The sequence below is a fragment of the Idiotropiscis lumnitzeri genome, chromosome 1 (assembly GCF_059441095.1).
Source record: "Idiotropiscis lumnitzeri isolate Australia: NSW breed Sydney's pygmy pipehorse chromosome 1, RoL_Ilum_1.0, whole genome shotgun sequence".
NCBI classification, from domain to species: domain Eukaryota; kingdom Metazoa; phylum Chordata; class Actinopteri; order Syngnathiformes; family Syngnathidae; genus Idiotropiscis; species Idiotropiscis lumnitzeri.
The window spans coordinates 26,753,762-26,775,969 of record NC_142391.1 but is presented as its reverse complement, the minus strand read 5'-3'; the positions used below and the strand labels follow the sequence as shown (position 1 = coordinate 26,775,969).

Sequence of the window (22,208 nt, the reverse complement as noted above, 5' to 3'; positions counted from 1 at the left end):
TTAAGCGACCAGAGATATAGAAAAACAAGCCCGTGCGCATGCGCAACCATCACTCACTGCCCCCTCCTTCCGCCTTGTGCAAAGGAGGAGAGGGCCAGATGACAAGTTTGCTCAAACAGCTGAAAGATGGCATCAAGATACTGCTCTGGAACGTAATATAATAGATGTGCAATTTAAACAAAGGAAAAAAAAAGAGAAAATCCTTGTTCCTTTACCAAGTCAAGCATTATCCCCACGCTAGATATTCCTGAGTTGATCATATTCCAACAATGCGTGGGCATATGGTTTGGCTACACTGTGCATATGTGTGCGCGGATATACAAAATAATTCACACATATGCTCCACAACACATCACGCAGAGCACACAGCCTCTTGCACCGACGAATCGGTAAAAAATGCAGGAGGTGTTGGAAGAAATGGGTCATGAGTATTTCAATCATAGTAAAATGACATATTCAACTCCAATTGATGTTTTGCATGAAACTGTAAAAAGGATCCGTTCACAATTGGGAGCGGGTGGGATCAGGGATCTCATTGTGTCAGAACAGAAAAACAACTTCAACAAGCTCAAAACGCCACCTGCAGCCCACTGTGGTTACTGCAACGTGATGCGAGGCCACTTGTTGAGCAGCACTGCATATCTCGATAACACAGTACTGCAAAAATAAAATACAATTACAAAAAAAAACACGCGTTAGGGTAGAGAATTGACAAGTGGTCCTCGGTTTGATTCCACTAGTTTGGCGCTTGAGCAATCAGGCACTCCCCATGTACTGGGGAAACCACACTGTGCTCAGTCTGTCACCAGTGCTTTAAGGATTTGTAAAAAGCTAAACTAAATGTTTTTGCAATATAAAATCGATAGATGGATATTTAATATTATAACCATGCTTTCAGTAAAAAAGGGCACTCAATAAGTGTATAGAGAGTGGGAACACAATGCAAAAATAAACTGTTTATTGTGTGTTAACGGGCAGATTTCATGGCCCTTAAAATGAAGCATCCATAGTCCAAATGTTTTCTTAGATTGTCCCATTTTTTTAGGAAATGAATTATGTAGACAAACGAAATAACAGCGTGAAGGATTGTGCCATAAAACACCAATGGCATATGGCTTTACTTTGGCACCATTGGAAGAGGCAGGCAGAGGAGGCGGGTTTCAATGCATTCTTTTATTTTTTTATGGCTGCGCTGATATTAATGTCATAGTCACATATATGAAATGTTTTACTCCCCTAAAATTACCTAAAATCATTCGCCCAGTTTTTGGACATTAACCCCACACTTTTTCACTCGGAATGAATGGCTTAATAAAATCTAAAAGTTGTACTGCATCGTCTATATAGACTTAAGAATGATCAATGCTTCCCTCTAGCGGTTTTAAGGTGTCATTACACATACAAAGACGTAGAGAGGTTGCTCGATTTACGACGGAGTTCCGTTCCTCTAAACATACGCTAACGAAGTATTAAAGTCGTAATTTCAACAGATATTTGTATGACAAAATACTTGTAGATTTTAATTAGAAAACAATGACTTGAAAATCAGTAAGTGGGGTGGTAAAGGAACCGTACACCAAAAGTAGTTAAGTCTTAATTTGCTATTATTTTTTCCAATTCGAGCCTGATATGTGTCTATATTTTAAGCTCGTATTTTTTTTGTTTCCCCCCCTAAAAGTTGCTCTTAATTTTTTTTTACTTAACCCGGATGTTGTTAACGCCAAAGTAACAGTTGCAGGCATAATTTAGGAATCTGTGACGAACCTTTTTTATTTTATTTTATTTCTATTTTGACGTTTCCACCCACTTCATATCAACAATGGGTACTATCGTTTACGCAGTAATCGCTTTGGTGTGTCTATTTCAAATGTATGCTGAAAGTTTGTGTTACGATGCAACAAGACCTAACATCGTGATGTTGATGACTGATGCATTTGTGAGTCGACATCTTTATAACGCGTCTTCTGTATTTTATTTGACGTGCATCCTTAGGCAAACATAATCATGCTCAGTTTTGACACTTGTAATAGATATACTACGTAGTGTAGCATTGGTGTCCTCTGCAGTGGTGTCAACTTAATGGTGCTTAATATGTGTCCCTTTAAGGTTCAGACGTTACGTGAGACGTGTTTCTACATTGCAGAGCTGTACCACATAGCTGCAAACTACAATAAATGAATACATAAAATCTCTCTCAGAGTCAAACCAGATCTGCTTATTTATTTATTTTTTGAACAGTACTTGTAGTGGGTCCTTTTTATTATTACCTGTTCTTGTATGTGCAGGATGGGCGCTTAACATTTGATCCTGGCAGCAAAGTTGTGCAGCTTCCATATATAAACTACCTCAGAGAACTGGGGAGCACCTTCATCAATGCTTACACCAACTCGCCAATATGCTGCCCATCCCGTGCAGGCAAGTCATCAATCTATATCCAAATTGGTGTTCATCATAATCCAGTTATGGTTTTTCAACTTTAAACGGAGTAATATTGTTGAAACATGATGATGTATGTTGTCTGTAGCCATGTGGAGCGGCCAGTTTGCTCACCTCACCAAGGCTTGGAACAATTACAAGTGCCTTGATGCAAATGCGACCACATGGATGGATTTGCTGGAGAAGAATGGCTACCTTACAAAGATGCTTGGCAAACTGGACTACACGTCAGGGGGACATTCGCTAAGGTACCTGGCAGAGATGCGGGGGCCGTTGGATACATGTCAAGTTTGTAAGGGTTGTCTTTGTACTCATCAACCATAACATTTTATGGACCGTAGTGAAATCTAAAACATTACAATGACGATATTGTTCAATTCTGACTGACACTGTAATTCAACAATGTGTTGAGGATTGTGGTTTGCAATGTGAGGACCGCATGATACTGAGAGCTGTTGCGCCACCAATGTAGCTAAACAATATGATGTGTTGTCGTTCTACATTGCTAACCCCAGTTACCCAAAAAAATCTTTATTCACAATAATTTGCATATTTGAGAATTAATACCTGTCTGACACATGTATTGCAGTCAGAAACATATTGTTTCTAGACTCATATGTGTCAACTTTGTTACTACTTAAAATGGCCATCAAGAGGACTCGTTTTGAAGACGTGATCAACATCAAGATGACTGTGGCGACGGAGATTTGGAGGATCCCAGCAGTATCCCTCTAGAAGTGTGTGAAGGCATAGCAGAAGGCTGGGAAAGTCCATTCGGCTCCAGGGGGATTGCGTCTATAAGGGGATAACTTGTTGTTTGATTTTGAACTGTCTTTTGAGACAAGTCCTGGAACATTTCTGACAAACCTTTTACAACTTTGTCTACATCTCACATGATGATGTTCATGTTTTTACAGTAATCGTGTTGAGGCTTGGACACGCGACGTTCACTTCCTGCTTCGCCAAGAGGGTCGGCCTGTCACCCAGCTGGTTGGAAACATGTCAACAGTGAGAGTCAATACCGTGGACTGGAATAAAACAGATTTTGCTACTGAATGGATCCATCAGAAGGCTGCGTCCTCCCACCGACCTTTTGCCCTTTACCTCGGCATCAATTTACCTCACACCTATAAGACTGATTCCTTGGGGCCCACTGCCGGAGGGTCCACCTTTCGCTCATCTCCTTACTGGCTGAAAAAGGCACGATTCGTCATTCCTCTTCCTATCTCTGATTTCCTGCAGCTAAATTTCTCACTTATGTGCACAGGTTCATTCTGAGCTCATCTCTGTTCCAACATGGCTCCCTTTGACTGCCATGCACCCTGTTGACTACTACTCCACCTTTACCAAAAACTGCAGTGGGGATTTCACAAAAGATGAAGTCAAGAGAATCCGGGCCTTCTACTATGCCATGTGTGCTGAAGCAGATGCGATGTTGGGTTGGTTGACTGCTAAATCCGACATTTTAGGACGGATTATGTCCACATCAAGCGGCTGAAAAATATTTATATAATGCCTCTAAAAATGTGATTTAAGACTCTGTGAGGCAACTAAATGGTCTTGAGTGCCTGAATACAAAACAGAAGATGATAGGCCCATAAACAAACAACAGTGAAAGTGACCAAAGGGAAGGTCTGGCAAAGAGGAAGCGCCGAAATTCAGGAGTGCACGCCAAACAAAAGATTTTTATCCAAGTATTACCAATTATGGTTTTATTTACAAATATGTCATCTTATCTGACCATTGTAAATTTCTGTATTCGACAGAAAGTAACTGGTAAATGCTTAATTTTTGTGAAGGATCTTAAATTAAAACTGAAAATATACACTTGAATCACAGAATGAAAAATAACATCAATTATGACGCGCATAAAATAAGATGAGATAACGCTCCCACTCACCCGCTTCCCTAAAGAGGATAAACACAGAAGAAAATTGATGGGTGATACCACGTTAACGTTCCGCCCACAGGACAGATCATTTCCGCATTACGAGACACGGGTTTGCTCAACAACACTGTCGTGATCTTCACGGCCGACCATGGAGAGCTGGCTATGGAGCACCGTCAGTTCTACAAGATGTCCATGTTTGAAGGAAGCTCACACGTTCCCTTGCTCATCATGGGACCTGGGCTAACGTCAGGCTTGCAAGTCAAACAGCTCGTATCATTAGTTGACCTCTACCCTACTTTGCTGGGTAAGGAAAATGAGACAATTAAAGCATATCTCTGTTATTGTGTAAAGATTGCATTTTTGATACTCACGTTTGTCTTTTATTGCAGACGTTGCTGAAATCTCCGAAATAGGGAACCTCAGTGGCTACTCGTTGCTTCCTTTTCTATCCAAGTATAGCAGGTTTCCCAAGAGGGAACATCCAGACTGGGTTCTGAGTGAATATCATGGCTGCAATGTCAATGCCTCAACCTACATGCTGAGAAGTGGCAAGTGGAAATACATCGCCTATGCTGATGGACTGAGTGTGCCTCCTCAACTTTTTGGTAAGCATGTAACTATTCTTACCTCATTCAAAAGTGATCTCTGAAATCGATCGTAGACTCATTTGTTGTTATTTCTCTGCTGCAGACCTAACACTGGACAAGGAAGAACTTCACAATGTGGCCTTCAAATACCCTGATGTGAAGGCGCAGCTCGACAAACGGTTACGTAGCATTGTAGACTATCCGAACGTTTCTGCAACTGTCCATGTCTACAATAAAAAAGAATTTGCTGCCTGGCGCCAAAGTGTAGGAAGCAACTACAATCAGGTGATTGGTAACCTCAGGTGGCACGTTGATTGGCAAAAAGATGTCGTAACCAATGAAAGACTTATTGACAGGTGGCTGGACGATTCTTTATGATACTAGCGTATACTTTATATTAATATGATAAAAATATTTTTATACTGTGTTCAGTTTGAGTGTTATGAATGCTGCTCTGATTTTCATTTTGAGTTATTTGGATTATTAAACTATACGACATATTGTCTCCCATTTGTATCCTCAGATGTGATCATTTCAGGTATAGTTTGATGTGCAATATTTTGGATTTTTATTCATTTGTTACCCATTTTTGTGTGTTTTTTCTACTTTTCTTATTTCTTTTGATAAATGTTCATTTTAGTGTATGTTTTTGCCCTTGGATTGCGTCAACAATGCATTATCTCTGTTTTCTGATTTTGATGATAAATAAGCCAAACAAAATCTAGAGCACAGTCTTAATTTTCACAATGCTTAATTAACATCAATAGAAAATATGGTGCCTTTGTTTATTTTTATTTAGCGTTACGTGCACTTCCGTAAATACACTCCCGTTTGGACGCACCAGGAACTCATGATGTTTTATAGTGAAAGGTGTGAATGATGACGTTTAATAGACTTCCGGGTCACTGGCAGTCACCGTGCAAATTGTCGACGTAAATAGTGGGTGTCTACGTTTGTATTCATTTATTCAGGATTCACAATGTCATTTACGCTATGAATGATAATAAACACTAGTGGTTTAAATTTCCAGGCGTTTGGCGCTAACAGTCAATGTTTAAGGAGGACATAAAAAACAAATAGGTGAACTTTGTGAGTAAATTAGCGTAATCGCTAAAGTGTATCACAGCTAGTCAGTGCTATTTGTTGACAGCCTTTGTTAATCTGATACGCATAATGACTTTCTATTCCTTACAGGTACCGACGCCATGTCAAGCAAAGAGGTGAAAGCCGCTCTGAAGAGTGCCAAAGAGGCTATAAAAAGCAAGGAGTTCAAAGAGGCGTTGAAACATTGCAAGGTGATTATAAAATGTCGCCATGATTTTGAGAGCAATACTGTATTGCACCAGGAGTTCTCCACATACGTCGCAAATGTTTACAATATCATGCATTTACGACTTAACTACTTTACAGACATATGTGCAAATTTCGCTTTGGGCACTACTTATGCCTGTGTAAGTGGAGAATCGATCGACACGGTATTTTTGATTTTGTGGAGGTGATCACATGAGCTCACGTTTGATGTAATTAAATCCAAATTATTGTGCAGAACGCTTTTATACTTGAAGTAGACAAGTGTGGTGATGTGCATGTGCATTTTGGTGGCGATCGGTCACCGTTTTAGACTTCAAACTGACAATGCGAGCAATATTACCTCGTTTGCCTCCCTGGTGTGACGTAACGCTGAAACCGGAAAAAAATAACAAGCCGAGCTCCAAAAGGGGGCGTGCCAATTTGTTGTAAATCTTATCACTAAAAAAAATACTTAGGGTGGAGAATTTTAGTACTGATTTCATTTTTACATGCAAACCTATTATTTAAGTGCCATGTTAATATCAAGGAATCGTCTCTTTAACTTTCTTATGCCTAACAGACTGTTTTGAAGCTTGAAAAAAACAACTACAATGCCTGGGTGTTCATCGGCCTGGCAGCCAGTGAGCTGGAGCAACCAGATCAGGCACAGACGGCCTACAGGAAGGCTGTGGAGCTGGAGCCGGAGCAGTTACTGGCATGGCAGGTAGTAAGGGATAAACTGTTTCATCAAATTACACACGAGCGTGTACACTTTCTTTCTGTTCTGACTTAGGGCCTGAGCAATTTATACGAGAAGATAGATCAGTGGGATTTCAAAATTGAGCTCCCCAATGTCTATCAGAAGCTTGTCGAGTTGTATGCAAGGTAAAATATGAGAGTGTTTGAAGACAACACTTTTGTGTGACACTTCTTTTTTTGTTGTTGTTGAAATTGTGCCATTGTATCCTCTTTTCCCAGCTCGGACAAAAACAAGTGCTACGAGGTGATTGGAAAGCTGCAAGAGATACATCAATCCGACAAAGAATATTCCAAGGTTTGTAGTTGACATTATTCATCTCTGTGGTCATTGCGCATACAGGCAAAATAGAATATCTTAGAAAAATGTTTTTAATTCAGTAAATTCCTAAAAGTGAAAGTAATTTCTAATATTTTACACATTCATTAAACACACATACATTTAGATGTTAATGTGTTTTTTTTGTTAGTTTAAACAATAATGATCCAAATTGTAAAAGATAAAATGATGAAATATGTCTGAGTTGCACCTTTTGAAATACTGAAATAAATAAAAGTTTTCCACAATAGTCTAATTCCTTGAGATTGTGTGTTTGACTATTCTCGTTGCATGCTTTTGTAGTTGGCAAAGGTTTGGCTGCAATTGATTCAACTAAAAGAGGACGATGGCCTAGACAAGAAAGCCTTACTGCTGCTATGGCAACAGATGGCCCAGCTCCTGTCCAACTGCCTCAGTGACAATGAGCAGTACACCGAAACTCAAAAGCATGTAAGAGTTGCCCTACTACAAAATTAATTTCTCATATTAGTTGCATAGTTAATCTGCTGTGTCGTGTATCAGTTAAGCACAGCTTTTGAGAAGGCCATGGTTCTCGTTGAGCCGACACCTGGAGAAGAACACCGGAAGCTGTCGGTCGACCACATCAATTGTCTCTCCAAAGTAAGTGCATCTCGTCAGCCATCAGCAGAATTGCCTTAGACAATTTTTACACATTAGAAAAAATCTGTTCAATTTGAATTAAGGCAAACAATTTTCTTTCCTTTTTTTTGACTTTTTTTCTGAAAATGTTAAATGACAGAGGCACTATTAGAATAACCGTTTGTTGTTGCCGGACACTTTGCTTGTTGGCCAACCACATGCCAGGCAAAATCTCAAAATGACCTTGAATGTCTTTGCCACAGCTGCCTGAAGAGGAGGAGAAAATGAAACGAGCGTGCGAGTCGACGCTGTCTCTCTACCCAGCCCAAAGTTATCCTCTTGAAGTCCTTTGTTCCCACTACCTCCAAAAAGGTTCACATAGTGTATTAGCCGACTTGTTTAAAAATATTTACAGACAAAAGATGCAGAAAGGTCGTGAATGGGGAAAATGAAGCTTCATGAAGCAATTGTGATATTTTTGGACTCTTCAATGATGCTTTTGGTTTCAAGATCAAGGCTTGTGCCAATTTATACAAATGTAATAAATTTCCACTGCATTTATAACCCAAGAGTGCCAGAGGAGTAAAAAAATGATCACAAGTGATTCATTTTCCCGTCACTACAAAAAGGGTCTAATGCGTTGCAGGTGACCAGAGTGAGGAGGCTGTCAGTTGCTTTTCACGGCTTCGTATTTTGGCACCGGATAACGCTTGGTGTGATTTGGGATTTGGCACGAAAGCACTGCAAGAGGGCAGGTATAAAGACGGCATTAAGGACCTTGCGCAAGGTTTGTATGCACGCAATCGCACATTCTGGCCACTGAATTAGATGCCCTTTCACAATGGATTGAGCCATTGTAGCAAACTTTTTGCCCAGGCAGTTATATATTTAAAAATGTTGTTATAATAGTTGTACTTAGCAGTGATATAGAACTGCCATGTGTCATACGGAGATGTGAGTTTAGGGAAAGTATACCTCAAGTCATGCAGCTGTCAAAGTTGACATCTTTTTAATTTTGTTAGGATTGAAGAAAAGGAACTTCAACCCTGCGTGGTACAGCCTGGCGGCGGCTCAGCTTAAAGTGCACAAATACTCAGACTGCTCTAAATCGTGTGCTCAAGGTATTACACGCAACATGTGTATATTATTGAAGTAACTGCTTAAAACCAGCATCAGGGAATCGATTGTGTGTGTGCTTTTGTTTCAATAGGTTTAACAGCATGTGTGCCTGGAGACAAGGAATTGAGGGTCCGACTATTAAAGTTAAGACTTGAAGCTTTGGTCAGGAGTGGAGAGGAGAAGGCTGCAGAACAGGCTTTGGAGACGTTTTCCCTGGTAATACATCACACTTGTTATTTATTATCCCTCGTTTTGTCATGTGGGTGATATAGACCTCAAGGATTTATGATGTCTAAACGTGCAGCAGGTCGCACTGACCCATCAATGTTTTTGCTGAACCAAATAAGCATAACAGGAGAGTTAATGAGCATGACTTGCGTTTGAATCACTATCACAAATTAAGTCACTGATTACTTTTATATGGACTGAAATAACCTCATCATTATAAGGAACATATTTTGATTGTGGCGTTTATGTTTGTTTATAAAATGCATTATTCATAACCTGATGTTCAGCTTTTCATCTCAGTACATTTTGTCTTCCTGTCCTTTAGATCCCTGATGCCGACAAAGACCCGATACTAATAGCCCTTAAAGGCCGTGCTTACCTCAACAAAGGAAAAGTATTTGAGTCGCTAAATGTCAGTTTGACCACACATACATGCACACAATTGTAAAAAAAAATGCTTCTTAAAAAGTAGCTCAGTGCACTGTAAAAAATGAATAAATAAAAAAAGATTTTTACATCTGTATGTTTCACAGGTTTCATCGCAGCTGGCAGCTGCCAACCCGAACTCGGCGCATGCGTCGGCGCTCAAGGGGCTGGCCCACTTAGCTGAGGACCAGAAGCAGCTTGCAGAGCAGAGGTAAAAGCGCAGTCTGAACCACAACTTGAACATTGAATATCATCAGTCAGCATCATTTTTTCCCTATTTGCTCCCCAGTTTCCTCATGGCAGCTGCACAAAACCCCGACTGCGGCGAGTATTTTTTCTTGCTGGGCCGACTCTACTGGATCATGGGGGACGAGACCCGTAAAGACAGAAGCAAAGCACATTCACATTTTCTCAAAGTTAGTAAGAAATAACTGTTGGATTTCTGAAAAGCTTGTTGCTTTCTTAAGCCTTGCTTGTGTATCTCAGGCTGCCAAGTTAGACCCACACCTCGGTTGTGCATTCCGCTACCTTGGACATTATTATCGGGAGGTGGCCAACGACTCATGTCGGGCACGTGGCTGCTATAAGAAGGCCTTTGACTTGGATAGCGATGATGCCGAGTCTGGCGCGGCTGCCGTCGATCTCAGCATGACGCTTGAAGAAATGGTATAGTCTGCACTCATGTTTCATTTGCTTCATTGTCCAGTATTGATTGACTTGTTTTCATGTTTCTAGAATAACATTTTTAAAGTTACATTAGGTAAAAAAAAAATGTCCCAAAACTGGGCGAATGATTTTAGGTAATTTTAGGGTAGTAAAACGTTTCATATATGTGACTAGTAGTTTATATATATATATATATATATATATAATTTTTTTTTTAAGGACACCGCATTGGCAATACTCCAGTCAGTGATCGAGAAGGCCACACCGGGTTCTGCTAAATGGGCCTGGATGAGACGAGGCCTTTACTACTTAAAAGTCGGACAGCATCAACTGGCTATTGCAGAGTAAGGACCCCAATGTTAAATTCAAGCATTTGTTATTGTTATTGATGTCTAATTTGTTTGTAGTCTCCAGGCAGCTCTGAGAGCAGATCCGGAGGACTGGGTCTGTTGGGAATGTTTAGGTGAGGCCTACCTTAACCGCCAGAGTTTCACAGCTGCTCTGAAGGCCTTTGGACAGGCCCACATTCTTCAGCCGACCTCCATCTACAGTGTCTACCAGGCCGCTGCCATCAAACAGACCATGGGAAAATTCAAAGAGGCCGTCACTGAGTATTTGCAGATCACAGCACAGCACGACTACGTACCCGCTCTTAAAGGTAGAACATTGGATGTGTTTGTGTGTGTGTGTGTGTGTGTGAGAGACACTGCCCGATTGCTTTTTCTCTCATTTGCAAAATTTAATTTGACTTGAATGATGTGTTATTGAGGTCTTGGTGAATGTCAGCTCTCCCTGGCAAAAAGTTTAATGGAGGACTGCAGGGACGGTGGAGCCATTGACTTGATTGAGCAAGCCATACAGAACCTCTTCAAGTAAGTCTGAATTTGAAATGTGGCACTTGCAAGTTTTCTCTTATCTCATCTACAGTTACGTTTGCTGCAGTACATTTGTAACAGTCTATGTGACTTCTTGGTATAACCCAGGGCTTCTCAATTATTTTCTGCAGTACGACATGTTCGCCAGGGTCACACGCGCCCACCTTAGCGTTGCGGGGCACGGCCCACCGTTTGAGAAGCACTGGTAAAATCAATGAACTGTATTGTCAAGTTCCATCCTCCATTACAGTCGGTACCCAAAAACTATTAATGCAAAGTGTTAATGCATAACAACTTCTGAAAATGGAAATGCTATAACAGCTACAGTATTTTTTTTTTCCGAGTAACCAAATATATTACGGAAAATCATATCAGGTTTTATTGCAACTAATCAAGTTGGTTGTTTTGAATTATTTTATTCAAATGGCTGTTGCACGTTGTCATGCCGCTATGTCACATTATTACCATCGCGCCAACGCACTCCACAAGCCTGATCAGCATTTCCGGACCCGACCGAACTGATTGGTGGAAATGGAGCTCACGTGATCTTTGTCACTGTTGTGCTCCTCAGGGCTGTGAAGCTGCGCTCTGACTTGTCCTGCCTGTGGAAGCTGCTGGGTGATGCCTGCTCCGCTGTCAGCACAGTGTCTCCAAAGAAGGCTCAGGTTCAGATGCCGGCAGCACTGGCTGGATTGGACCCACAAGTTCAGGTCCACATGCTGAACCAGACTCAGACGCTCAGCGTCGGTGAAAAGTATGACACCTGCCAGTTACTACATTTTCCATTGTTACTGGCGATTTGTGCTGCTTTCATTCCAAGCTGAACAGTGAATGTTGCATTTTTGTATCCACAGGTGTTACACACGTGCGTTGAAGCTCATGCCAGAGGTTGCCAGTCTGTGGTATGATCTGGGACTCAATTTTCATCATCAAGCTCGCCTGACCTGTGATGCAGAGGAGGAGCAATCATTACTGCGAGAGAAAGCTCAACAAGTACGAAAACAGCAATTAAATTTTCTTTCATCCCACGTGTCATTTAAATATCATTTTGGCTTTTTCAGTGTTTACGAAAGGCGATTATGATGGACAGTGGCAACCATAACTATTGGAACGCTTTGGGAGTGATCAACACCAGCAAAGGTATTGTGGTATTGTTTATCTACCGGCCAAAATTGATGGTATATGCTACATTTTATCATCAGCTACATTTAACTTGCTGGGTCATCTGTGTGGATAAACAGCTATGTATTCTGGTTCCCATTTAAATTGTTTAAATGAGTGACTATGATGTTCACCTTTTCCCATGACTTCAGGTCTGGAGAATTTGGCCCTGGCTCAGCATTGCTTCATCAAGTCCATTCAAGTTGAACCAAATGTAAGTATGGTTGGTTTGATGGTGATACACGTGCTTCAAATAGTTTTCTTATGATTTATTATTTATTTACAGAATGTTGTTGCCTGGACCAACCTTGGCTCCTTGTATATGAAAAAGGACAATATAGAGGTGTGTGTTTCATATTCCACTTAACATCTTGATTATTGTGTTTCACTCGTGGTGAGTGATACATGTACTCGCGTTGTTAATGCTTTGTCTAGCTTGCGCATGAGGCCTTCAAGGTTGCACAGTCATTGGAGCCACTGTATGTCAACTGCTGGATTGGACAGGTAGCCTTTTTTTTTTAGATTTACAAAATTTTCACCTGGACATTTGTGTAACTGCTGAGAGAAAAAAACGTTTTTTTTTTTAATGCCTGTTGCTGGTACTGTAAGTAAAATGATACATTTTTAGGGTTACATTTTTCCGTCCTTCCAGGCACTGATCGCGGAGCGAGTGGGAAGCGATGACACCATGGACCTTTTCAGACACACGACTGAACTGAGCACACACGTTCGTGAACACCACCCTTTTTTTTTTTAACTTGAACCGTATGTATAACCTTTTTGGGTTTCATGTTTCTCTCCTGTCCTCCTGATTACTCATCTTCATCCAGACGGAGGGAGTGAAAGGTTACGCCCACTGGGTGTGTTCTACCTTGTTGGATAAGAGCAAGAGAGACTCTGAACTGTACCGCTACAACATAATCCAGATGAATGCCATCTCTGCGGCCCAGGTGGCACTCAGCAAGTACACCGGTGCGCTTCCAAAGTCAACTGTAGTTGCATGTGGGTCAAAAAGATGATCTTGTTAAATGCAAAGTTTTTTTTTCCAGAAAGAATCCAGTCAGATGCGGATGCCTTCATCATGCTGGGCTTTTTGGCTGAACATCTGCAGTTGAAGAGACAGGCTGTTCAAGCGTACAACAGGTAGAAGTGAAAACACTAAAAGTACTTTAGAATCACGTTTAGTACGGAAGGTCTCCACAAAACCGAATGTCTGACTTGAAATATCGTGGCACATTGGGTGATATTGTGCCATGGTACAATGGTAATACACATGATAAAGTGGATGTCACTGTCAACTTCTCTGTATTTTTTCTCATCTGCAAAATTTGTGAAAACTGCTTCTATCGTGTCAGCAAAAAAAAGTAGCCAACCAACAAGCAGAAATCATTATGGCAGAAAAGCACTAGCAATAACGGACTAATTGGTAAACTCTCTCAATACAGTACGTTTGCACTTCCTATCTGAAAGATCTCAATGTTGTTTCACTACATCGCCACAAGGTGGCAGCAAATCGCATTGTAACATTTTATCATTGTGTTTTTAATTCTCTCCCCTCAGAGCTGTTGAGCTGCTTCGGTCCTCGTCCTTCACGGAACAACTATCGTTTGCTCGGAGCAATTATGCCCGTGCTTTGTGGTAAGAAATTCCCCTAAATCTGAGCTAACTTAGTCTTTTACTGAGAGTACCTCTATTCACAGTTGTTTCTGCCTCCCAAAATCAATTTTATTATTTCCCTCTCAGTGCTGGTGGCCGGTGGCAGGAGGCAGTCCATATTTTTAACTGCACTCCCCTAGAGGAGCTCAGTGACCTTTCAGGGCTGGCCCTGGCCTACTGCAAGGCAGGACTCATACCGGAGAGCATCAGCAGTAAGTAGCAGCCCTGAAGCCCTTTGAGGCCGTTTGCTTGCACCACTGTGAAATGTTTGATATGTGCTCTGTAGCATACGAGCGTGCTCTGGCTGTGGCCTCCAGTGAGAAGCAGACAGCATACGTCTTGACAGCTCTCGCCCTGCTGCATCACCAGCAGGGCAATGTCGACTCTGCCAAGACCCTGCTGTTCAAATGGTAAGTCTGCTATATTAGTGATTCACAACCACTGTGCTGCTGCGCAAGCATGTATTGTGAGAGATCATCAGGTGTGTCGAGGGAAATTTCAAATTTTACTAAATCAACATTTATTTATTGCAATTATATGTCTATGCCAGCAATATGCAGAGACTGTCAGAATAAGTATTGTATTTTCACGACCATAGGGCGCACCGTAATATTGGGCGCAGGTATGTCAAAACATACCATAGCTTAGCATGCATGCATGTTAGCGTATGTTCTTAAAAAGTCAGCGGGAGCCAAACTGAGTTCAGTTGTTCAGGCCCCATCCACAAATCCATCAAAGTTGTCTTCTGTATACGAAATGAACAGCTGGGCAAGTTCGCCATCAAACATGGCAGGTTCCCTCTTGTCATTGTCATTCAGTCAGTCACTCTCACTGCCGCACGGCCCCTCGGATATGATGCCTTTTGTGAAAACTGGAACAGCTGTCCAAGCAAACACATTTGCTTGACGGTCACTTGATCACACAATGCAGATGTTGGGAAGTCACTACTCAACACACTATGTACGGTCACCGTGTTACATCAAAACCAAAACTATCACCCAACTTCAACTGAACTGCATACTAGCAAACAATGAAACAACCAAAACAAGGAGGAAAGAAATACAACGCCAGTCATATAGCAAGTGCTACAAAGCATACTGGGAGTGCTTCAGCCTCAGCCAATCAGATGCCTGGTTAGAGAGCTGTCGTGAGTGGTGTGCTTTGTGCAGTGTCTGTTGTGTCTCAAACCTTCACCAACAGAGGGTGCTAACACACTGTTAAATTCTCCATGTCAGTCCAGCGGAGCTTTCATGAAAGTACACATTTTTAGAACTCGGTCCACACGTAAGACACTCCGCATGATAAGGCCGTCCATTTTGGAGAAAATTCGTGCCTTTTAGGTGCGCACTATGGTTGTGAAAATACGGTAAATGCTTTCCCACTAAATGGCAAAAGGTACAATTAGATAAAATGCAACTTTGGCTCCACAGTGCACTCACTGACAATCTGTCCTCCACAGCTCCATGTTGAAGGAACCAGTCCCAGAGTCTCTTTTGTGTTTATGTGCCATTGGATTGGTCCACAACGATACAACGCTAGCCGCTGCTGCCCGTACTGAGCTGCTCAAACAAGGCTCGTCCTGTGCAACTGTTATCGAACAGCGCTGTCTTCTCACCTGCACCTTACTGGCGCTGCAGGGCAACTACAATGCAGTGCAAAGAGAGGCCTCCAGAGCTGTACATAGGTGAGCTCGAAAAAAACGTTTCTCTCTGGTGACAATGAAACAAGTGGAAATTTGAGATTGCATTTTACCTGTCATCTTCTCCTGGGGCCTTTGCTTCTTTCAGCTATCCGGGGAACTCTTCTTTGTGGTCACTATTGTCCAAACTAGTACCCAAGTACTACCCGAGGAAAGCAAATGTAACCCTTATGCAAACACCAAAACACACTGGCGTTTCTTGCCAAATTATGTTGAAAGGTAATGTAATGCTGTGTCTTCCAGGGGGGTGCGACGGCTGGACATGTTGCTTGTCTCTCCAGTATGACCCAGGGAAAGGTACACTAGCCAGTGTGCAATGATAAATTGCATTATCTTTATCTTTGCTGCGTCCCTTCACTACAGGGAGGAACAATTTCAGAATGCTAAATACGATTATTTTAACCTGTAGAGAGCACTGCTGTACAGTGGAGTGAACCAGTTGGCCTGTGGAAGACACTCTGGAGAGGATGCGCACAGGAATGCTCTGAAGACCATGCAGAGAGCTGTGTTGCTCTGTCCTGGTAGATTTACACACATCTCGCAAGCACACGTTTGGGAATGCCCAAATGTTACGCTTTATTATATCAGTCTAGAAGATTTAAAGATGTGTAGCTGAGAAGCATTTTTTCACAAATTGCTGGCTGGCCTATACATTACAGTTAAGTACTGAGTCCACGTTTTCTTTAGCAAGGTGCCAGTGTTTTACTAGTGTCGCCTCTACTTCCAGACGATCCAGCAGCGTGGGCGGGATTAATGGCTGCCTGTCACACAGAAAACACTTCCTGTTATCTCTCTGGCTCAGCCGCACGTAGGCAAGGACTCGAGCAAACCCTCATGTCAGTGGTTTCTGAGAAAGGTATGTTTTGTTAGTCACGGTATCTTGTATACTGGGGATAAAAATGGAGTTGATCCCTTGCTGAATTTGTAACTTTGCTCACTTACAAAGACATGAACCATCTCTGATTGTGTGGTGTTTTTTTTTTTTTTTTGGTTATGAATTCACAATAAACGCAATACAGTAGTTTTACATATTATTGAGTGAACTAAATAGTTGATCCCCAAATAGAACATAAGTTCTGTAATTGCTGGAGAACCCCTTGTTGGTAACCACAGTAAAGAGACATTTCATGTAGTTGGTCAGCAAGTTTATACACAGCTCAGAAGGGATTTTTGGCCCTCTCCTCTTTGCAGGAATGCAAATTGGAAGTGCAGTCCCTTTGCAGCCTTTCCGTTGTTTTGATGTCTGTCAACTGACTAGGCCGCTCTTGAGCCACTCCATTGTTGCCATGGCAGAATGTTTTGGCTCATTTTTGTGCATGATGGTAGCTTTGCACACTGAACAATAAAATGTCATATCCGATGTCCTGAAAGTGCAAGGGCACCTCATGTTTTGGTACATATGACAGAAACCACAGTTAAATGAAGACTTGTGTATCCCAGTGAGCAGCGTGGAGGAGTTAGAGCGCCCCCTAGCCCAATCTCTGGAAGGATGGGTACTACAACAGGCAGTGAGTAGTCTCATGCTGAGTGGACAACTTGAGCAAGCAGAAGCACTATGCTTACAGGTGACATTTACACGCTCATATTCTCCCATTTTCAGTCTTGTTTTGTAATTTACTATATTGTACACATGTTTTATACCAAATATTCACAAACATTTTACAACAATCACTCTTGCATGCAATGCAAATTAGATCACACACGAGTGTAATCTATCCCTGCTGTACTTCGTTCCAGGTGCTGAATGTGTCCCCAGAGAATCCCGCAGTGACATTGTCGCTGAGACAAGTACAGTGTCAGCGCCTCCTTGAGGCCGCCGGTGGTACTTTCCTTTCTGAAGCGGCCTTGGAGCAGCTCAACAGTGCTGTGATGTTGAACCCCAACAATATCGCGGCGTGGCATGTGAGGATGAGATATCACAGCCATTTTAAGCACCACTGGTCCATCGGGCTATTGTGTTTTGCCTCACTGTTCACATTCATAGAGTATAACAATTCTAGAGAAATAAGCCAACCAAGGAAAACTGGTTTATTTTTAATGCTTGACTTGTTTTATATTGTGATGGTCTTGGAATACTGTATTGGCAGCAAAGATTACATATTATATTCTGCAGTAGGACCTCCTAATTGTGTCCACTGAACAAATGTGCAGTCTGCAGCTTCTTGTGATGCTAGCAATGCCCAATTTGAAGGGGCTACTAGAAATACAGTCTAAACTATAGTTGATATATTTGAAAATGTAAATATGTTATAAGTGATTGTAGGTTCAACTTTATAGAATTGGTCCACATTTGAGTTATCATAACTAAGATCATCAATAATGTAAACTCATATCATTGTGATACTAACTACTGCGTCTCCTCTAACACTCTCCTAGTGGTTAGCTGCGGTGTACATCAGCCAGGGTCTGCTTGTGCAGGCAGTCATGGCTCTCAGACAGAGTTTGCAAATCGCCTCCCAGTTTGGCCTGCACTGCAGTCAAGTAGCCAGCTTGCTGCGTCTCAGCCTACTGGCCCTGAGGCCCTGTATGGTGAGTGTGTGTTTGTTATCATAAACGTCGCATAGGACAACATGAAGCAGTAGAGATGAAAGACGTCCAGCTGTAGGATTAGCCAAGGTCAAATGGAAAGTCAAACAGACCTTTATTATTCAAATTGAGAGGATAGTAAATCCCTTTTCATCCTACAGCAGATTAAGATTTTTGGGGAAGAGCAGATTAAAAAAAAAAAAAACATCCTAAATAGGTGGGACAGCATTCACAACACAATTATAAAAGAGGGAAGGTTGTATTTCCCATGTTCATCTTTACCTGTGTATGTGCGTGCTTGATCTGACTTTTTCAGGCAGGCGTCCCCGGAAATGATTGGAAGGATCTGGTCCAACAAGCTACGACAGAAGCCTCGAAGCTAGGTTCCTTCCCTGTGGCTCTTCTCTTCCAGGCCCTGCTACAATTTGTTACCAAGATGGCTGCCAGGTAGGCCCCCCAGCATTATTTTAAGAGTGTCAAAAGCCCTCTTATGGGGTACTTGGGTATTTTATTGAAAACACTTATGGCCTTAGAGAAGGTTGCACTAAATTCGGGCAGAATCCTTGTACCTTCAAAATGCTCACTTTTCAAGAAAACCCCACAAACCAGCATGCACACACATGCTGACCGACCAAATGGAATGGATTTGTGAAAAAATATGAAATTTCCCAAATTGTGAGATAAGACGCTTCGGCCCGATGCCAGCGATATGTGACCTTGAGAAAAAGAAATCCCATAGGAAATGAAGAAATCATCCACGGCCCAACTGTCACCATTGCAAACATTTATTACTGTCAAACAACAGAATTAAAAAAAAATGCAGTCACACAATTGTGGAAAAAAGATAACCTCGTAGTAGTATAATGTGAACACAAAACATTTGACTCTATTGACCATCATGTAATACGTAGGTGATTTGCACCGCAGATGTGCCCGCTTTTAAACAGGGGGTGCCAAAAAAGGTTAAAAAGCAAAACGTGGCCAGAGATGATTCTTTGTAGCGTGTAGACGTTAAGTCTCACAAATTTTGCAAAAATATTGATCATCCACCCACGTAATTCTGAAGTTTTGTACAATATTACTCACATTCACCTCTAGACATGATATATTTTTTCCCCTTCAAGAAAAAAAAACTTGTGGCTAAATAGGCTCTCTTAGGCCCTAGAGTGACTACATAGAGTGCGGCTCAGTGGAACTCTAATGGGTTATTCAAGTCTCTCTTGACATCTTAAGAGCTCATATGGTCACGTATCAAACACGCTCTGCTCCCGCCCAGTTCCCAAGAGGCCCCTTACTATTATCTATTTGAACTGTACCACTATCCCATTCGATAAGCATAACTACCATACGACAGCATTGCTTACCTCAGCTCTGAGTCTCTTTTTGTGCCGTCTGCAGGGAAACCAGGCGACTGTTGGAAAAGTTGGTCTATGGCCCCTTTCAAGGAAACTCTGCGACAGTGCCGCATGTGGCCAGCTGGTACCTGCTAAGGCACCTGCATTTCAAAAACGATGACGAACTAATTAATGTAAAGAAATCTATCATTGTTTATGATCAATTTAGACGCTTTCTGCAGATGACTTTGAATATGTGTTTTCATGTTCACGCAGGTACTTTTGGAGCATGCCAAAATCAACGGGGATCAACGATTGCTGGACTTTCATTCTCAGCTCGTTTCTTTGTCTTGAAAGTTGCTCCAGTGCAGTTGTAAAATAAATGAATGAATCTAAGGGTCTCGATCAAGCATACCTAAAGCAACTCATAATAGTTCACTGGTGTCCACATTCAGGGGAAATAAAGATGAGTGACGTTTTCTTCATGTTGACTGCACCTTATGAATGATAATCAATGAATATAACTAATAGTGACTAGTCCGGCCTTCCTGTGTGGCGTTTGGATGTTTTCCCTGTGCCTGCGTGAGTTTCCTCCTGGTACTCCGGTTTCTTCCCAAATTCCAAAAACATGCATGGAGTGATTGGACACTCTAAATTGCCCCCTTGGTATGAGTGTGAGCGTGGATGGTTGTTCGTCTATGTGTGCCCTGCGATTGGCTGGCAACCAGTTCAGGGTATACCCCCGTCTACTACCCGAAGATAGGTGGGTATCGGCTCCAGCACCCACCATTTTTCTCTGAAACTCTGGACCGATATCTTTGTTTTAATCCTGTGAATTATTACAGGGATTGTGCAATTACAAAAACCTGGAGCGGAAATATTATTTTCACTGACTGGGCTCTTGCTAGTTTGCAAAGTCCTCATCAGGCCCCTCAATTGGGGGTTAAAGGACAGGTACACTGCATTCCCGGCCTTGTTCTGCATTGTACGTGCATGTGCGTGACTGTTTTTAATTAAACGTAACAAAAGTAATTAATAGATTAATTAGCATTTCCGTTCATTTCACGTGGGGGAGTTGATTGGAGATAGGGCTACAATCATTACTATAACAGGCTGAGAAGCACGGCCTCGTACTTGGAAGTACGCAGTTGCTCGCGATTCGCAAGCAATCCTGATTTGCGACTCGGCATATTGTAACAAACTGGCTTATCTGTTCTTGTGTTGACATTTGTGTTTCGCTGAGTTGTGTCGTTTCCGATTTTTGTGAATGCATCACGCGACTCACTGGACGGGAGGTGTGTACGAGAGAGAGAGAAAGCGTGAGTGATCCGTTGTGCTGAAGACGGAGCGAGTTGCCCGGAGTTCTGATCGGTTACGGCCAACAGAGCCATTTTTTAAGCTATTTAGATTGAAGATATGTGGATTAGTAACAACAAAAGACAGATTTTTGCATGGCCGGTTAGCTCAGTTGGTCAGAGCGTGGTGCTAATAACGCCAAGGTCGCGGGTTCGATCCCTGTACGGGCCACATACTTCATTGAATAGAATTTTGTATGAGTACTCTCGAATAATGTTTAGGATGAGGTAAACCGATCACTTTTTTCGAATGGCCGGTAAGCTCAGTTTTCTAGAGCTTCGTGCTAAATACTCTCATATTATGTTTAGTTTTAGGTAAACCGATCTTTTAGTTAATATGGCCAGTTAGCTCAGTTGGTTAGAGCGTGGTGCTAATAAAGCCAAGGTCCCGTGTCCTATCCCCGTATGGGTCACGTACATCGTTGAATTGAATGTTGTATAAGTACTCTCGAATAACGTTTAGTCTGAGGTAAACCGATCACTTTTTTCGAATGGCCGGTTAGCTCAGTTTTCTAGAGCTTCGTGCTAAATACTCTCATATTATGTTTAGTTTTAGGTAAACCGATCTTTCAGTTAATGTGGCCGGTTAGCTCAGTTGGTTAGAGCGTGGTGCTAATAACGCCAAGGTCGCATGTTTGATCCCCGTACGGGCCTCGTACGTGGTTGAATAGAATTTTGTATGAGTACTCTCGAATAACGTTTAGTTTGAGGTAAACCGATCATATCACTCAAATGGCCGGTTAGCTCAGTTGGTTACAGCGTTGTGCTAATAAGGCCAAGTTCGCCAGTTCAATCCCAATAAGGGCCACGTACGTCGTCGAATCCAATTTTGTATGAGTACTCTCGGCTAACGTTTAGTTTGAGGTAAACCGATCACTTTGTTTCAATGGCCAGTCAGCTCAGTTTACTACACCGTGGTGCTAAATACTCTCAAATTACGTTTAGTTTTAGGTAAACCGATCTCTTAGTTGAAGTGGCCGGTTAGCTCAGTTGGTCAGAGCGTGGTGCTTATAACGCCAAGGTTGAGGGTTCAATCCCCGTACGTCGTTGAGTACAATTTTGTACGAGTACTCTCGAATAACGTTGAGTATGAGGTAAACCAATCACTTTTTTCGAATGGCTGGTTAGCTCAGTTTTCTAGAGCTTGGTGCTAAATACTCTCAAATTATGTTTAGTTTTAGGTAAACTGATCGTTTAGTTAATGTGGCCGGTTAGCTCAGTTGGTTAGAACGTGGGTGCTAATAATGCCAAGGTCGCGGGTTTGATCTCCGTACAGGCCACGTA

The 22,208-nt window shown here is 42.0% G+C and overlaps 2 protein-coding genes and 2 non-coding genes across 6 annotated transcripts; all 4 read left to right on the top strand.

Moving 5' to 3' along the window:
- The first annotated feature begins 1,467 nt into the window (after positions 1-1,467).
- arsk (arylsulfatase family, member K) lies at positions 1,468-5,424 on the top strand. Its single transcript, XM_088292286.1, has 8 exons — positions 1,468-1,936; positions 2,286-2,415; positions 2,525-2,684; positions 3,354-3,636; positions 3,704-3,875; positions 4,407-4,631; positions 4,717-4,932; positions 5,018-5,424. Exons 1-8 carry the CDS (start codon positions 1,820-1,822, stop codon positions 5,290-5,292), a joined length of 1,578 nt encoding a protein of 525 aa, XP_088148412.1. The 5' UTR covers positions 1,468-1,819; the 3' UTR covers positions 5,293-5,424.
- Positions 5,425-5,794: 370 nt separating this feature from the next.
- On the top strand, positions 5,795-19,965 carry skic3 (SKI3 subunit of superkiller complex). Of its 3 annotated transcripts, none has more exons than XM_088292264.1 (41): positions 5,795-5,853; positions 6,109-6,209; positions 6,785-6,928; positions 6,998-7,089; positions 7,183-7,258; positions 7,583-7,729; positions 7,802-7,900; positions 8,143-8,251; positions 8,526-8,666; positions 8,902-9,000; positions 9,090-9,214; positions 9,552-9,638; positions 9,760-9,863; positions 9,942-10,068; positions 10,139-10,318; positions 10,538-10,662; positions 10,726-10,976; positions 11,088-11,190; positions 11,765-11,947; positions 12,048-12,186; positions 12,255-12,333; positions 12,507-12,568; positions 12,641-12,697; positions 12,790-12,858; positions 13,007-13,081; positions 13,185-13,326; positions 13,404-13,497; positions 13,915-13,992; positions 14,098-14,222; positions 14,297-14,420; positions 15,470-15,694; positions 15,798-15,870; positions 15,953-16,006; positions 16,119-16,230; positions 16,437-16,565; positions 17,150-17,274; positions 17,447-17,611; positions 18,086-18,238; positions 18,552-18,682; positions 19,634-19,763; positions 19,846-19,965. In XM_088292264.1, the coding sequence occupies exons 2-41, from the start codon at positions 6,120-6,122 to the stop codon at positions 19,921-19,923; spliced, it is 4,701 nt and encodes a 1,566-aa protein (XP_088148390.1). In that variant the 5' UTR covers positions 5,795-5,853; positions 6,109-6,119; the 3' UTR covers positions 19,924-19,965. The 3 variants fall into 3 exon arrangements, with proteins under 3 accessions (XP_088148390.1, XP_088148382.1, XP_088148401.1); XM_088292256.1 differs by lacking the exon at positions 5,795-5,853 and adding an exon at positions 5,855-6,003; XM_088292275.1 differs by lacking the exon at positions 5,795-5,853 and adding an exon at positions 5,861-5,994.
- Positions 19,966-21,022: 1,057 nt separating this feature from the next.
- On the top strand, positions 21,023-21,096 carry trnai-aau (transfer RNA isoleucine (anticodon AAU)). Its single transcript has one exon. It is a non-coding gene; the product is annotated as a tRNA-Ile (tRNA).
- A 408-nt stretch (positions 21,097-21,504) lies between these two features.
- trnai-aau (transfer RNA isoleucine (anticodon AAU)) lies at positions 21,505-21,578 on the top strand. The gene has a single exon. It is a non-coding gene; the product is annotated as a tRNA-Ile (tRNA).
- Positions 21,579-22,208: the final 630 nt, after the last annotated feature.

What these genes read in the sequence shown, in the direction of transcription:
- arsk (XM_088292286.1), top strand. Translation starts at nt 1,820, where the DNA reads ATGGGTACTATCGTTTACGCAGTAATCGCTTTGGTGTGTCTATTTCAA. An exon ending in TGAAGCAGATGCGATGTTGG is followed by an intron (nt 3,876 to 4,406) that starts GTTGGTTGACTG and finishes TTCCGCCCACAG; the next exon opens with GACAGATCATTTCCGCATTA. An exon ending in CCTCTACCCTACTTTGCTGG is followed by an intron (nt 4,632 to 4,716) that starts GTAAGGAAAATG and finishes CTTTTATTGCAG; the next exon opens with ACGTTGCTGAAATCTCCGAA.
- skic3 (XM_088292264.1), top strand. Translation starts at nt 6,120, where the DNA reads ATGTCAAGCAAAGAGGTGAAAGCCGCTCTGAAGAGTGCCAAAGAGGCT. An exon ending in CTCTAAATCGTGTGCTCAAG is followed by an intron (nt 9,001 to 9,089) that starts GTATTACACGCA and finishes TTGTTTCAATAG; the next exon opens with GTTTAACAGCATGTGTGCCT. An exon ending in GTCAGTGGTTTCTGAGAAAG is followed by an intron (nt 16,566 to 17,149) that starts GTATGTTTTGTT and finishes TGTGTATCCCAG; the next exon opens with TGAGCAGCGTGGAGGAGTTA.